We start from the raw sequence: 12,908 nt of genomic DNA, 5'->3' as shown, positions 1-12,908 counted from the left end.
ATCCATTGATGTGCACTTAGATTGTTTCCATATCTTGGCTATTGTAAATAATGCCATAATAAATGTGGAAATAAATACATACATATTTTCAAGTTAATGCTTTGGTTGTCTTCAGATAAATACCCAGAAGTAGAATTGCTGAATTGTATGGTAATTTTAGTTTTAATTTTTCGAAGAGCCTTCATACTGTTTTCCATAATAGTTGCACTGATTTACATTCCCACCAACAGTGCACAAGCATCCCTTTTCTCCCCATTTTCACCCACACTTGTTATTTCTAGTTTTTTTGATAATAGCGGTTCTAACCGATGTGAGGTGATAATCTCATTATGGTTTTGACTTGCATTTCCCTGATGGTTAATGACGTAGAGTATCTTTTCTTGTACTCGTTAGCCATCTGTATGTTGTCTTTGGAAAAACAGGTTATTCGTTTGCTATTGAGTTGTATGAGTTCTTTACATATTTTTGATATTATCCCTTATCAGATATATGATTTACAAATATTTTCTCCCACTCAGGTTGATTTTTCATTTTCTCGATGGTTTCCTTTGTTGTGTAGAAGGTTTTTAGTTTAATATAGTTTCACCTCTGTAATTTTGCTTTTGTTTTGATTTCGGTGTCAGATTCAAAAAGTCATCACCAAGATCTTTGTTAAGGAGCTTACTGCCTATGTTTTCTTCTAGGAGTTTTATGATTTTAAGTCTTACAACCAAGTCTTTAATCCATTTTGAGTTATTTCTGTGTATGGTTTAAGATAGTGATCCAGTTTCATTCCTTTGTATGTGAGTGTCCAATTTTCTTAACACCATTTATGAAAACACTGTCCTTTCCTCATTATATATTCTTGGCTTCTTTGTTGTAAATTAGTTGACCACATATGTGTGGGTTTATTTCTGGGCTCTATTCTGTTCCATTAGTCTACGTGTTTGTTTTTATACCAGTACCATACTGTTTTAATTATTGCAGCTTTATAGTATAGCTCGAAATTAGGGAGCATAATGCTTCTAGCTTTGCTCTTCATTGTCAAGGTTGCTTTGGCATTTTCCTGATTTCTAATTGGATTGGTTCCCTTTTTACATGCTTATTTGTGACTGTTTTTTCTTTTGTGATCATAATTTTGTCAAAAGTTGATTTTAAGTAATTCTAAAAGTTTTCTGTATATATAGGACTTTGCAGTTAGTAATCATTAAGATAAATTGCATCCTAGGCTCTGTTGTCTTTTCAAAGTGCTGTATTTTGTATAATCTTACTTCACTATCTTATCCTGTGAGGTAGCAGAGAAAGGGTAGAGCATTTTTATAAATGTAGCACTGATAATTCAAATGACTTACCTAAGGTCATGTGACTCTTAAGTGATTCACTAGAACACCTGCTAAAATGGAGTTAGTTTACCTTCCAAAATTTTACTGGTGTGTGCCTTAGTTAGCCTTAATGAATAAAGAAACTGAATCAACACTTAGCTTTCTAATACACTGCAGAATTAATCAGAGAAGATGTCAGAGTAAATCATGGATGCTAAAAGTATAGTTTGTACTTCTTAAGAAGAAATCTATACACACTTTGGAGGTGATATGAATATATATTCAGGCTTTAACAAGGAGTAAGAGTTTTTTGGTAGGAAAAATTGATTAAGTAGAGTCTTTGTGACTAGCGATTTAAATCATAAATCACATTCATGTTACTTGTCAGCCAATCAGATTATAGATCATGTGAGACTGTTGGTGATTTCATTTTTGATACATTGATCCCTTCCCCCATTGTGGACATTGATAAAACACATTTTCAAGTAATTACTGTGGTCTCAGTACCTGTAATATTTTTTTTATTGTGAATTAGGTAAATGAGTATTCTGTTTTATAATTGCAATAACTTTGTGATTTTGAGGAATTTTTGAGGAAAGAGTCCTCTAGAAAAAGAGATAGTAAATTGCCATGATTCATTACATTTATTTTTTTTTTAAAGCTTTGAGTTTTACAAAGACATAGTAGATAATTACATATGTTATTTGGAATTTTCACTAGGGTATTTAGTCACTATGTGATGATATTCCTTACATTGGTATAGTGCTTTAGAGTTTACATAGGGCCCCTTTGTAGGGTGTTTTAATCATCACAACAACCTTTTGAGGCAGCTAGAATTTTTATGTCTGATGTTTTTGATCTCTAATTATGAACTTTGGCTGGTGGTAGTTACAGCTTTAGAGATTGTGAGCTTTTTCAGTTCTGGTGCCTTAAGCAAATTTGCAAGAGATCCCTGATGTTAACTTTGGCAGGTTTCATGCCTGCAAATATTGATTGAGCCAGAAGTCCTAGTTGTAAAATGTCACCAGTGAATGCGCAGCCAGCAAAGGCAAGATAGAACTCATTACTGCAGCTCATCTGTAACTTCTGGGTCAGGCCACTCACTACCATCTGGTAAAAATTAATGTTTGAAAACCCCCTTTTATTCTGACAAAATGTAATCAGGTGAGGTTAAACAGCAGATGACTTCTGAGCATTTCAAATTGGTTAGACCAGTCCATCCACAAGCTCAGGTTTGTGACATTCCATATGTTCGATTATATTAAGAGGTATCAGCTTTAAAGTTATGAAATCCCAAAATAATGGTAGGAAAGAATTTAATTATGTTTATACTTCTCTTTCTCCCCTGTGTTGCATTCATACCCCCATACTGAAAGTATTTATTCTGAAAAAGAAAAGGCAATGAGAGAGGAAGAAATAGGATTACTGTCTGGAAATAATCTGAAGATTTTTTAAAATGTGAGAGTGAGACTAAGCCTGTTCTGTATCACTTTAAGGAGAAAGATTAAGGACCAGGGAAGAAAATTGTGAGTTGAAAGGTTTCTTTTTAATTTAATAAGCCGAGTGATCCAAAGATAGAGGGGGCACAATTTAGGGAGAAGGTTAAGTTTCTGGTCACGGGAAGCGTGCCAGCCTGTGCCTAGCAGAGGTGTTGTAAAGGGGATTCACACATCAGATAAGTGATTGGGTCAGATCAAGGGTTTTTAAAATCTGGACTGTCTTTAATGCCTCAGAATTATTGCAGGGGGGTGCGAATCCAGATGTACACAAGCATTTTCTGTAGAATGAATCTCAGTCTCTCAAAATGTCTCTCAAAATCAATACCTACCTCTCTCTCTCTCATCTTTCTTCTCTCTCTCTCTCTCTCTCTCTCTCTCCCCCCCCCCCGTCTCTCCCCCGCTCTCTCAAATGTGTGAATTAAAATTGCAGATTCAATGAAAAGGGCTACCAAATAGATAGCAATGTATTTGTTGTCATTGCATTCTTTCTCAATCATTGGATACTAAAAAATGCAGCTGGGGTTGGGGTCTGTCAGATATCTTGATATAAAAAAAAGGATCCTCATTTTAAAACTTATTAATGGTTAATACTCTTTCCAACATTGAGGTTCTTTGATTTTGAATCAGGTGTTTCAAAGAGAGGTAGGAAGCTACATATGTTGTTTTGGGCCAAACTGTGCTTATACTTTAGAAACACTGCCCTTTACATGCATGCGTGCGTATATACACACGTACATGAATGTCTGTGTGAAAATGATTATTGTTCTTCGGTTATATAGATTGAAAAAACTCAAGACTGGAGAGGGTAAGTTACTTTCCAGGGCTGCTAGTAGAGGGGCCAGATTTGAATTTAGGAAAATCTGACTCCAAAACTCATTCCTCATGCAGGATATCAGCACTCACTGCAAACAGATTAGGAAGGACTTAGTTAGTATGGTGAAGAAGGGAAAAGCACTGTATTGGGAATTGAAATTTGTATTATTGCCCATCACAGGCAAGTTGCTTACACCCACTGGGCTCAGATTTCCCTATGTCTATAAAAAGAGAGATAAACTAGAGTGTCTTTTTCTAGCTCAAATTTCTGAGTCCCACTGATTGATATTTAGAGAATAGCACCTCATGCCCCCACTTCAAAGACCCTTTTCTAAAGTTATCTGAGTTTCTTGGTGCTAGGTGAAGAATTTCTGGTTTATTATAAGGTTATAGAAAATTTTCTTTGACTTTTTTTATTTCCTTAATAGAATTGAACATATTTTTTCTTACACTAACATGAACGTTCATTTTAGAAAATTATCCCCTTTCTTAGCCAAGTAACTTAGAATATTGAGCTAAATTTAGATGTTCCCTACACAATACACATCTGTACTGTTATATCCTGGTACAAATGTGCTCTTCACATTAATAATTGCACTGTGTGTTTTCATAATTTATCATAATGATACGATTATTGCTTATTATAGAAGTCTCCCCCACCCCTCACCCCCAAGTCTAATTGAGGTCGGGACAAACCATAAATGTGATAATATAGATTGCATACTCAGAGGAAATGGAGTTGGTTTCATAGTGGAGTTTTAATTTAGTATTCGTTCTGGTGATGTAGCCTCTTCCTATGGTACATTACTTTGAGCCCAATATAACTGCATGTTCCCACAGCCCCTCATTATAGCTACAGCTTCTCACTGCTTTTTAATTAAAAAAAATAGAGAGTGGGAAAACTGAAACTTAAAGCTTTAGGTTGGGTATTGTTTATTGTACGCAGAGAGTATTGTAGGCAGATTGCAATTATTTAATTTTTTCGCTCAAAGCTTTCATGGAGATGTCTTGATTTCTGTTTCCAGGAGGATGGGTTGATACATGTCACCCATCATACTCTCACACACACACACACGGTAGGCTTCAAGGTTTTTGGAAAGTAAAGGCATCATGTATTTGTAATCTTGACGGTTGCTATCAGCTTCGAGCAAGTGGGAATCCTTTATGTATCCTAGAAAGGCTACCAGCTGTGTAACTGGATGGTGGCAAATGCTTAGTGAGCGTTTATACTGCTCACCACCTATTGGGAATAAGGCAGGGAATGTAGAAGATTGTTAAAATTCTTAAAGGCTCATGTTCTGGTACATCAGAAGTTAACAGTTGATTAATCATTTTTTCCCCCCTCTGCTCCTGTGGGCAGCAGAGGAGAGAAATGACTTTATTAAGGACAGTTTCTTTTGTCATTCCTTCATCTTGAGGGATTCCAAACACCTTTCAGATACAAAACAAATTGATCTCCAAAGGTGACTGGTAAGAATGGCTTAATCCTTTTGGGATTGGTTGCATGAGACACAATGAGAGCTTGGGCCTGAGCTGTTGACCTCTCCGACAGGCTGTAGGTGCTACATTCCCTTTCTAGATTCAGAGCCCTTTGGCTCTTCTGTAGTCAAATCAGCTTGACAGCTCTGGGGCTCTTCCCACTTACATATTCTTGCTTTCTTTGTGTAATCAATTACTCTCTCAGTTGTGAATATTGGTAAATATAATCTAGAAGTTTATTTCCAGGTCAGGGTATTATTAGCCTCACAATTTTTAGTGGGGACCTTTCACAAACAGGACTTCAGCTTTATATGAGCCCATATTTCACTCAGTGTTGCTGGAAAGAATTCCATTTCGGCTTTATCAGGGAACAGGAGCCCCCAGATGAAAACCTCCTAGTTCTATGCTGTCCGGTCTGGTAGTCACTGGCTGCACATGGCTCTTGGGCCCATGAAATGGGCTAGGTCTGTGTGGAGATCCACTGTAAGTGTAAAACAGTTCTACCAAATTCCAAAGACAGCATGAAAAAAAATGTAAAATCATGTATCAGTAATTTTTTTATACATGTTGAAATGATAATATTTTCGATATTGTGAATTAAATAAGATATACTATTAAAATTGATCTCACCAGTTTCTTTTTACTTTTTAAAATGTATCTAAAAGTTTTTAATTACACCTATGGTTTATATTCTGTTTTGATTGGACAGACATAGACTGTTAAGGCCCTTGATAGTGAAGCAATGGTCGTTTTATTTTCACTTACGTCTGCAGTCCCCAGCACAGTGCCTTATGCATAGGCATTCAATAAATATTTGCCAAAGAAATGAACCCTAACCTTTATTATTCAATGCTCAGATTTCAGAAATGAGTAGGAACTTTTCTATTTGGAGTATTATTAGTATCTGAAAAGGAGACAATTGAGGGTTGCAAAGAGACATGTAGAACAGTTCTTAAAATTTTGCTTTGAGAGGGGAAAATGCTGAAATAAAGTGTATCGGGCCTTTGAAGGGCTCACTCATCTGGTGGAGGGAGCAGGGAGCTGATAGTCGGTGAAGGGCCCATGGCAGAGTTAACGGGTTCTGCTGTCCTCTGACGCAGAGTTGTCATGGGAGGAGCTAAAGCTGAGTACCCTGTGTGAGGGGAAAGGGATTCGGAGGAACAATTGGAATAAAACCTCAAGGCTGCCCTCTTAGGGATGCTGCGCTTGGACTATTCATAAAGATTAACACAGCTCTTCTTGTCTTGAGAATCCATACTAGCCCTGTCTGCCCCTGTGTCCCCGTTTAGACATTACTCTAATGGAAACCTGGGAGGGCCAGCTCATTACTTGAAGACCCTTAAAGCCTTGGAATTCTTTAATTATTTGTTGAATGAATGATTTAACAAATATTACTTTAACTTGGCCAACATCTTGTATGATTTATATTTTTGGCTACATGTTCTTTCCTGAAAGTCTCTCAGATCTATCTCAGTTAGGGTCCTGGAATCATGGTAGGTTAGTAAACTTTTCAGAGGTCAGGTTCAACTTTCAGAAGGCACCAGGTTGTCTTTGCAAGAGTTTATTGAAGGATCTCAGGCATCCTGTCTCCCTGATTATAAAGTAGAACTGTTCATTACTTCTCTTCCCCAGAGATATGCTGAAGATTAAAGTAGGTGCTTTAAGTTCTGCGGAAGGAAAGTGCTATTTCAGTGGAAATTATTAGAGGTAAAAATGGAACTCCTCCCCGACCTCTGAAATGTTTGTTTTAAAGAAGTAGATTGGAAGATGTGTTTAAAAGAGGCATTGCCGGTGTTCTACTTTGCATTTCTTAACTGTGGCAGTATTTAGCTTTCTCCTTTTAATTGTGGCCACTGCCTTTCCTCTCTGCCCTCAGAGATAAACAATACAAAAATCTCCTTTCCATGGAGAACTATGGCTGCTACAGCAGGCTCACGCTAATCAGAATCACAGCAGGGCTTGTTTTATGAGCCTGAAAGAATTAGTGCTCCCAGGGGCCGAAGTTCCTTACCTGCTGGGGAGCTACAGCTCTCTAGTTTGCAGCCTGCTCTCCTTCAGGATCAAGCCACCTTTCCTTCCCCTTCTCACATGAAAACCACCGCCTCCTTTTTTTGTAGTCAAGGTTTACTGGCATGTTGACTTCTTTTTTCTTTTTCTTTTTCTTTCTTTTCTTTTTTAAAAAAGTGTAGACCAGTAATGATAGCAATAGGTTTTTGTAAGTTTTGTATTTATGGAAATAGAGTGTGATCGTGTGAAATTATAATCTATCCTAGGGAGACTGGGAACAGAGTGAAAAATAGCAGGTGGTACCCCACAAACCAAATTGTCTAATGTGAGTTTTCTAAGTAATGTCATATGCTTAGACTTATTGAAGCACCTGGCATGTGGAAGCAGCAGGGTCTATGAATATAGAGGGGGATGACTTTGCACCACTGGGATAGTAGAGTTTATAGTAACAGTGTGGGTTGTAAGTCATGGTGAGATGTGTAATGTATATAATAGAAATTTGTCTGTTATCGCCAGACAACCCAGCAAGTTGGCAACGAATGTGGCTTTTTTTTTTTCTGTTTGGTAGTAACATAGTATATCATACCTAGCACACTGTGTGTGCAATTATTATAACAGATAAAGAAAAGCTTATCGAAGAGCTTGACAGAAATGTTTTATGTTGGAGAAGATGGAATCACGTGGATTACCTCATAGTAGAAATTTTTAGATTTGTTTAGTATTGTTATAGCTTAGAATTCTTTTACCTTTCGGTACAAACTTTTGGTTATAAGATGAGTAATTTCTGGGGAGCTAATGTATAGCAGCAGGACTGTAGTTAACAATAGTGTATTGTATCCTTGAAAGTGGCTAAGAGTAGATTGCAAATGTTCTCACAGTCATCAAAAAGAAAAAAATTATGTGAGTTGATGGAGGTGTTAACTGACCTTATTGTGGTAATCATTTTGCAATACACACCGAGTCATCATATTGTATACCTTAAACTTACACAATGTTACATGTCAATTGTATCTCAATAAAGCTAAAAAAAAAAAAAAAAAGGTCAACACACACACACAAGCATCCTTTTGAAGTTAACAAGGAAAAGGGTCGTAATACTCATTTGAAGACGAGGAAACTGAGGCTTGGCGAGGTTAAATGAGACGTCCAGAGTTGCACCAGCAGTAACCTGAGCTGCATGGAGACATCGGGCTGTTCAATGTCTGGGGCAGTGCTGCTTTCCGCAGCTCTGAAGCCCATTTCAATAGTGCTTTATTTTATTCCAGTTTGATGGAAGACAACCAAGAACTTCTCCATGGTTTGCAGTGTTAAAATGAAGTCCTAACAGTATGGCGGAAACGACCCAAGACTGGTAGTCAGGAAGTGCCAATTCTGTTTTTGATGCTCCTGCTGGTTTTTTGACCCCAAGGTCGTGAAGTACTTGACCTCTGGGCCTTACTCTAGCCTTCTGTGAAGTAGAAATTTGGAGTGTAGTAGACTTTTGGAAGTTATGTATATAATATTCTCTTTTTGAACTACTTGTGAGTGATTTATCTTTCTTAGACATGAATTAAAACTATATACTAAGGGATAGGTGTGGCGGATTGTGTGTATTAAAGTTACCTACAAGATACTTGGCTTTTTTTTTTGACTAACAAGTCAATTGAGCCTAATTTAGTCCCCATCTCAAAGTGGCTTAGTCCCTATGATTTCTGTATACAGGGGAGCTTTTGTGAAGTAGTAAACCTTTGCACATCGAAAAACTGTTAAAAAATAAAAAAGTCAACTACCTTATAGGTAACTTTAATCACGTATTTAAGTGTTGAAAAATGCTACTTACAGCTTTACTCCATTTTATGTGAGAAATTGCACGCTGTGATGCTTTTCAGTTGGGGAGTTCTTGAAAGCTTTTAGAATATTTGCTGTATATGCCCTTCTGTGTCTTCTCTAACTCTCAAATCCTGTTTCTTTTTTCCTCTTTCTTAGCCCAACAGGGGCACCAAACGTCCTCGGGACGATGAGGAGGAAGAGCTGAAAATGCGGCGGAGACAAGCCGGTGGTACCCGAGAACGCGGCCGCCATCGGGAAGAGGAAATGACTGTAGTAGAAGAAGCAGATGACGACAAAAAGAGGCTGCTTCAGATCATTGACAGAGAGGGTGAGGAGGAAGAGGAAGAGGTGAGTGGCAGAGACAGGTCGGGAGCTGAGACGGCCAGCCACTGACACGGTCTCTGTAGAGTATAATTATGGGTGACATGCTGAATTTCTCTGAGCTTCCCAGCTTGATCTGTAAAATGGGGTTAAGGAGATACTTACTTCACAGTGCTGATATGAAGCGTAAGTGGAATAGTAGAATTGAGAAAGCATTTTGTAATGGGAAGAACGTTACTGACAGAGTTTTTAAATTTTTCTGGATTATGTTACAAGGCCCAAGCACTGAACTGTGGAGCTATTGGTATTGGCTGTGGGTCAGGGAGGCTTTCTAGACCATGGTGAGGACACACAGAAAAAGTGCTTGCATTTTTGAATATAGTCAGTAGTCTTCGAAAGAGGAGTGGAATTTTGTCAAACACGTGGAGGATGGGCCTTCCAGGCAGTTGAATGACATCAGCAAAGCAGCAAACAGGGAGATGTTCAGGGTGGAGCCAAGGGTTAGGCATCTAGGTGTTACTGAAAAAACAGTTTAGGGAAAGAGAAGCCCAAGGACCTCTCTATTTGCTGTTTCTCAAGATGCCTTAGGGCCTTTGCTCTCGTTTCCTGCCTCCGACCTCTTTACTTCTGTGCCCTCGGCTGGAATGCTCTTCTTCCCCTAATGCTTTTGCGCGGCTGGCTTCTTCTCAGTTCAGATGTTTCCTCCTCAGAGACGTGTTTCCCATCTCTGAGGGGGTCGGCGGGAGGGGGGGGGGCGGTGCCCTGCAAGTTGTTCTCTCATTCTCCTATCACTTCATTCTGTATAGTCTCATCACAGCACTTATCATCATGATCTGAAATTCCCGCTTGTTTATTTGGCTCCTGTGTTGTCCCCTCCCCCCCAACCTCCTGTGAAAACGGGGACTGGCTCTGTTTTGTTCACAAAGCTCAGAGCAGTCCCTAACTCTTGGTAGACCCTTAATAAATACTTATTGAATGAATAAATGAATGAAGCTAAAAAGAGTAGAGGTAAAATGTCAGTGATTAAAAATAAAATGACCTTACCTTTGTGTCTTTTTAAATCCTTAAGTGTTGCCGTGTATGTTATTTCGCTCTGGCATTTTGTTCAATATGAATTATGGAAATAGATTCTTAAGAGCCAGCTGTTTTCAGTTCCCTCAAAGACAAGATGCTAAGTTTGGATTTAAAAATGAAGCCGGAGTGTGAATCTGAGGAAAAAATATCGATTCATTTTTCAAAAAGGTCTTTTACTGTGTTATGACAATTACTCTCCTCATTAGGATTTATACCAGTGCTAATTTGGGGGGCTGCCCCTAAATGATGGTGACACTTTGGGAATCTGTGGTGAGAGACAGTCGCAAATTTCCTCTCCGAGGCCAGCAGCCCTGCCAGGCTTAGACAAACAGTATGTGTGGCACATCCTTCCTCTTTCCCTCTCCACTAGCTTCTGCTCAGTCTGTTAGCCCTGCAGCAGCAGTTAGTTGGCAGGTATAATTCCTGTGCAGGGCAAAGCTGGTACTGGAGGGTTAGGGTAGTAGCTGTCATGGGTAAGTGGTTTCTAGCCTGGGAGACAGGAGTGTAATGTGGGACCAGCCCTTCTGTTAAGGGACAGGGAAAAAGAGATCGCTCTGTAAAAATGACACATGGAAGGCTACAAGTCCAGGAGTTATTTTCTCATTGCCACCGAAGTCCCATTTGATGAAAAACAAGTGACGTTTGCCCCTGCAAAGTCACGTGAACGTGTAAAATATTATTGTCCTTTTTGTGCTACATCACCAGCATTCATCTTTCTGAAATCTCCCTCTGGTTTCTGACGCTGAGCTATAGGAGATACTGCTGTGGCCAATGACTAAGACTGATAATTCAGTTTCCCCCCAGTATCAGAGAGAAATTAAAGGATAGAAGGCCAAACCCTGGAGAGGCCAAGACTTTGGAAATCCCTTGAGAGCTGTAATAACACTAATATGATTTTTTCTACTGTGCAGGCAAAATGTTAGCCAAGGAAAAGAAAAGCAGTGGATACTGAGGTTGTTTGAAAGTGATTTAACCCTTTTCTAGAAATTTAGATTATTTTAGTTAAATCCTACTGATACGTTGGGTATATCGTGCCTAATGCTAATAATAAGAATAGCAGCCTACATTAATACAGTGTCATATAGTTTGTAAAATAATTTTATGTACCTCATCTTTTTAGGCCATCGCTATGACCTTAGAAAATACAGGTACTATTTCTTCCCTCCTTCTCTCCCTTTCTCCTTCCCTCCCTCCCTTTAACAGATCTTCACTGGATGCCTGCTGTGTGCCAGGCATTATGGTGAGCACTGGAGAGTCAGCATTGAACAAAGTAGACATGGGCTGCCGATGGGTATTTTCACTGGCTTGGAGTTACAGAGATTATCTGGGCCAGCTCCTGTCACATTTTCCTTAGTCATGTGAAGGATTTGGGATTTTATTCTAAATGCTAGGTGGATGAATTCAGGAAAGACTTATGAGGTAGAATCAATTGGACTGGTGAGGGTTTGAGGATTATATTCAGCCAAGTAATTTTGTCACATGGCTAGTAAGTAGTGAAGCTGGACTCTGAGTCCTGACTGCTCCAGGGCACTGACTTCAGTTTTTACCATGTCAGGGAACCTTTCTTAAAGCTGTAGATACTGGCAAGGGGCTGGGGGTCCAACAGAGTACCTCAGGGTCCAGGAGTCATCATTAAAATCTAAGAAATGTGTCATGTCCAAAATGATTTTATAGATACCTTCCACTTAAAAAATCCAATATATGAAAACCAAAATTTAGTAAAATAATAGCTAACATTTTCGAGCGTACTTGCAAAATTATGGAACAATTCAGTGCTTTTCAAAAGGATCTATTTCAGGGTCTCCTAATAGCAGTTTCTTTATTGCTTTTAGGTGTGAGTTATGGTCAGTGACTGCAAAGCTGTGAAGCCAGGAGTTGAAGAATGTTTAGCAGAGTGCATTGTAGCACATCACATTAAACTAGAAAATAAGCTGAGGAGAAAACATTTCTGAAATTTCAGTGTAAATTCTTTTGGGGGGAAATGATATAGTTTTTAAAAATTTATTTTTATTTGCCTTTGTAGGTATTATTTCAGTATATGAATTAAGGAAAGTGAATCGTCTTCTAGTGTTTAAATGTTTCCTCTGAGCTTCCTCTAATTCTTGATGCTACATCTGTGTTCCAAGAACCTTTCTGATTCTCATCTCAGCAGCTAGTAAGGACCAGATACAGTGATGTGTAAGAAACACAAAGCAGTGGCCGTTTCTAATTAACACCATTCTTATGGTCTGTATAAAATAGGCAGTAAGCTGGATTTAGTTTGTGGATCATCATTTGCTGACCCCTTGTGTGGTGAAAGGATTGAGGGCCACTGTCATTTACCAAGAACATTCTTTTATATCTTTAAGTGTTATCTTCTACGACAAAGAAGGACAACATAAATATTAAGTAATATTTAGCTAATATTGTTGCTTACTCCATGCCATACAGTATGTGCAAGAGATATTTGTTGAATGAGTGATTCTGTAACACCTTAAAACTGAACTTCCTCTACTAGTGGTGAGACTTACAGAGTGACATGAAGTAGCATGTGATGTGGATAGACCTTTAACCCTTACTCTCTAGTGGGGAAGATAAAATTTATACCGTATGTTTAACCCAGAAA

General features: G+C 38.6%; 1 protein-coding gene across 3 annotated transcripts in view; it reads left to right on the top strand.

Annotated features, from left to right (window-relative positions):
• Positions 1–12,908, top strand: part of CTNNBL1 (catenin beta like 1) — a 139,250-nt gene that overhangs the window by 19,760 nt on the left and 106,582 nt on the right. For all 3 annotated transcript variants that reach the window (XM_016148290.2, XM_016148289.2, XM_036229426.1), the window contains exon 2: positions 9,065–9,256. In XM_016148290.2, coding sequence (XP_016003776.2) covers positions 9,065–9,256 — 192 coding nt within the window. The remainder of the gene's footprint in view (positions 1–9,064; positions 9,257–12,908) is intronic.

This window comes from Rousettus aegyptiacus, unplaced genomic scaffold (assembly GCF_014176215.1).
Source record: "Rousettus aegyptiacus isolate mRouAeg1 unplaced genomic scaffold, mRouAeg1.p scaffold_m13_p_12, whole genome shotgun sequence".
Taxonomy (NCBI): domain Eukaryota; kingdom Metazoa; phylum Chordata; class Mammalia; order Chiroptera; family Pteropodidae; genus Rousettus; species Rousettus aegyptiacus.
The sequence above is the reverse complement of the archived record's forward strand: the minus strand, read 5'-3'. Positions and strand labels throughout refer to the sequence as shown.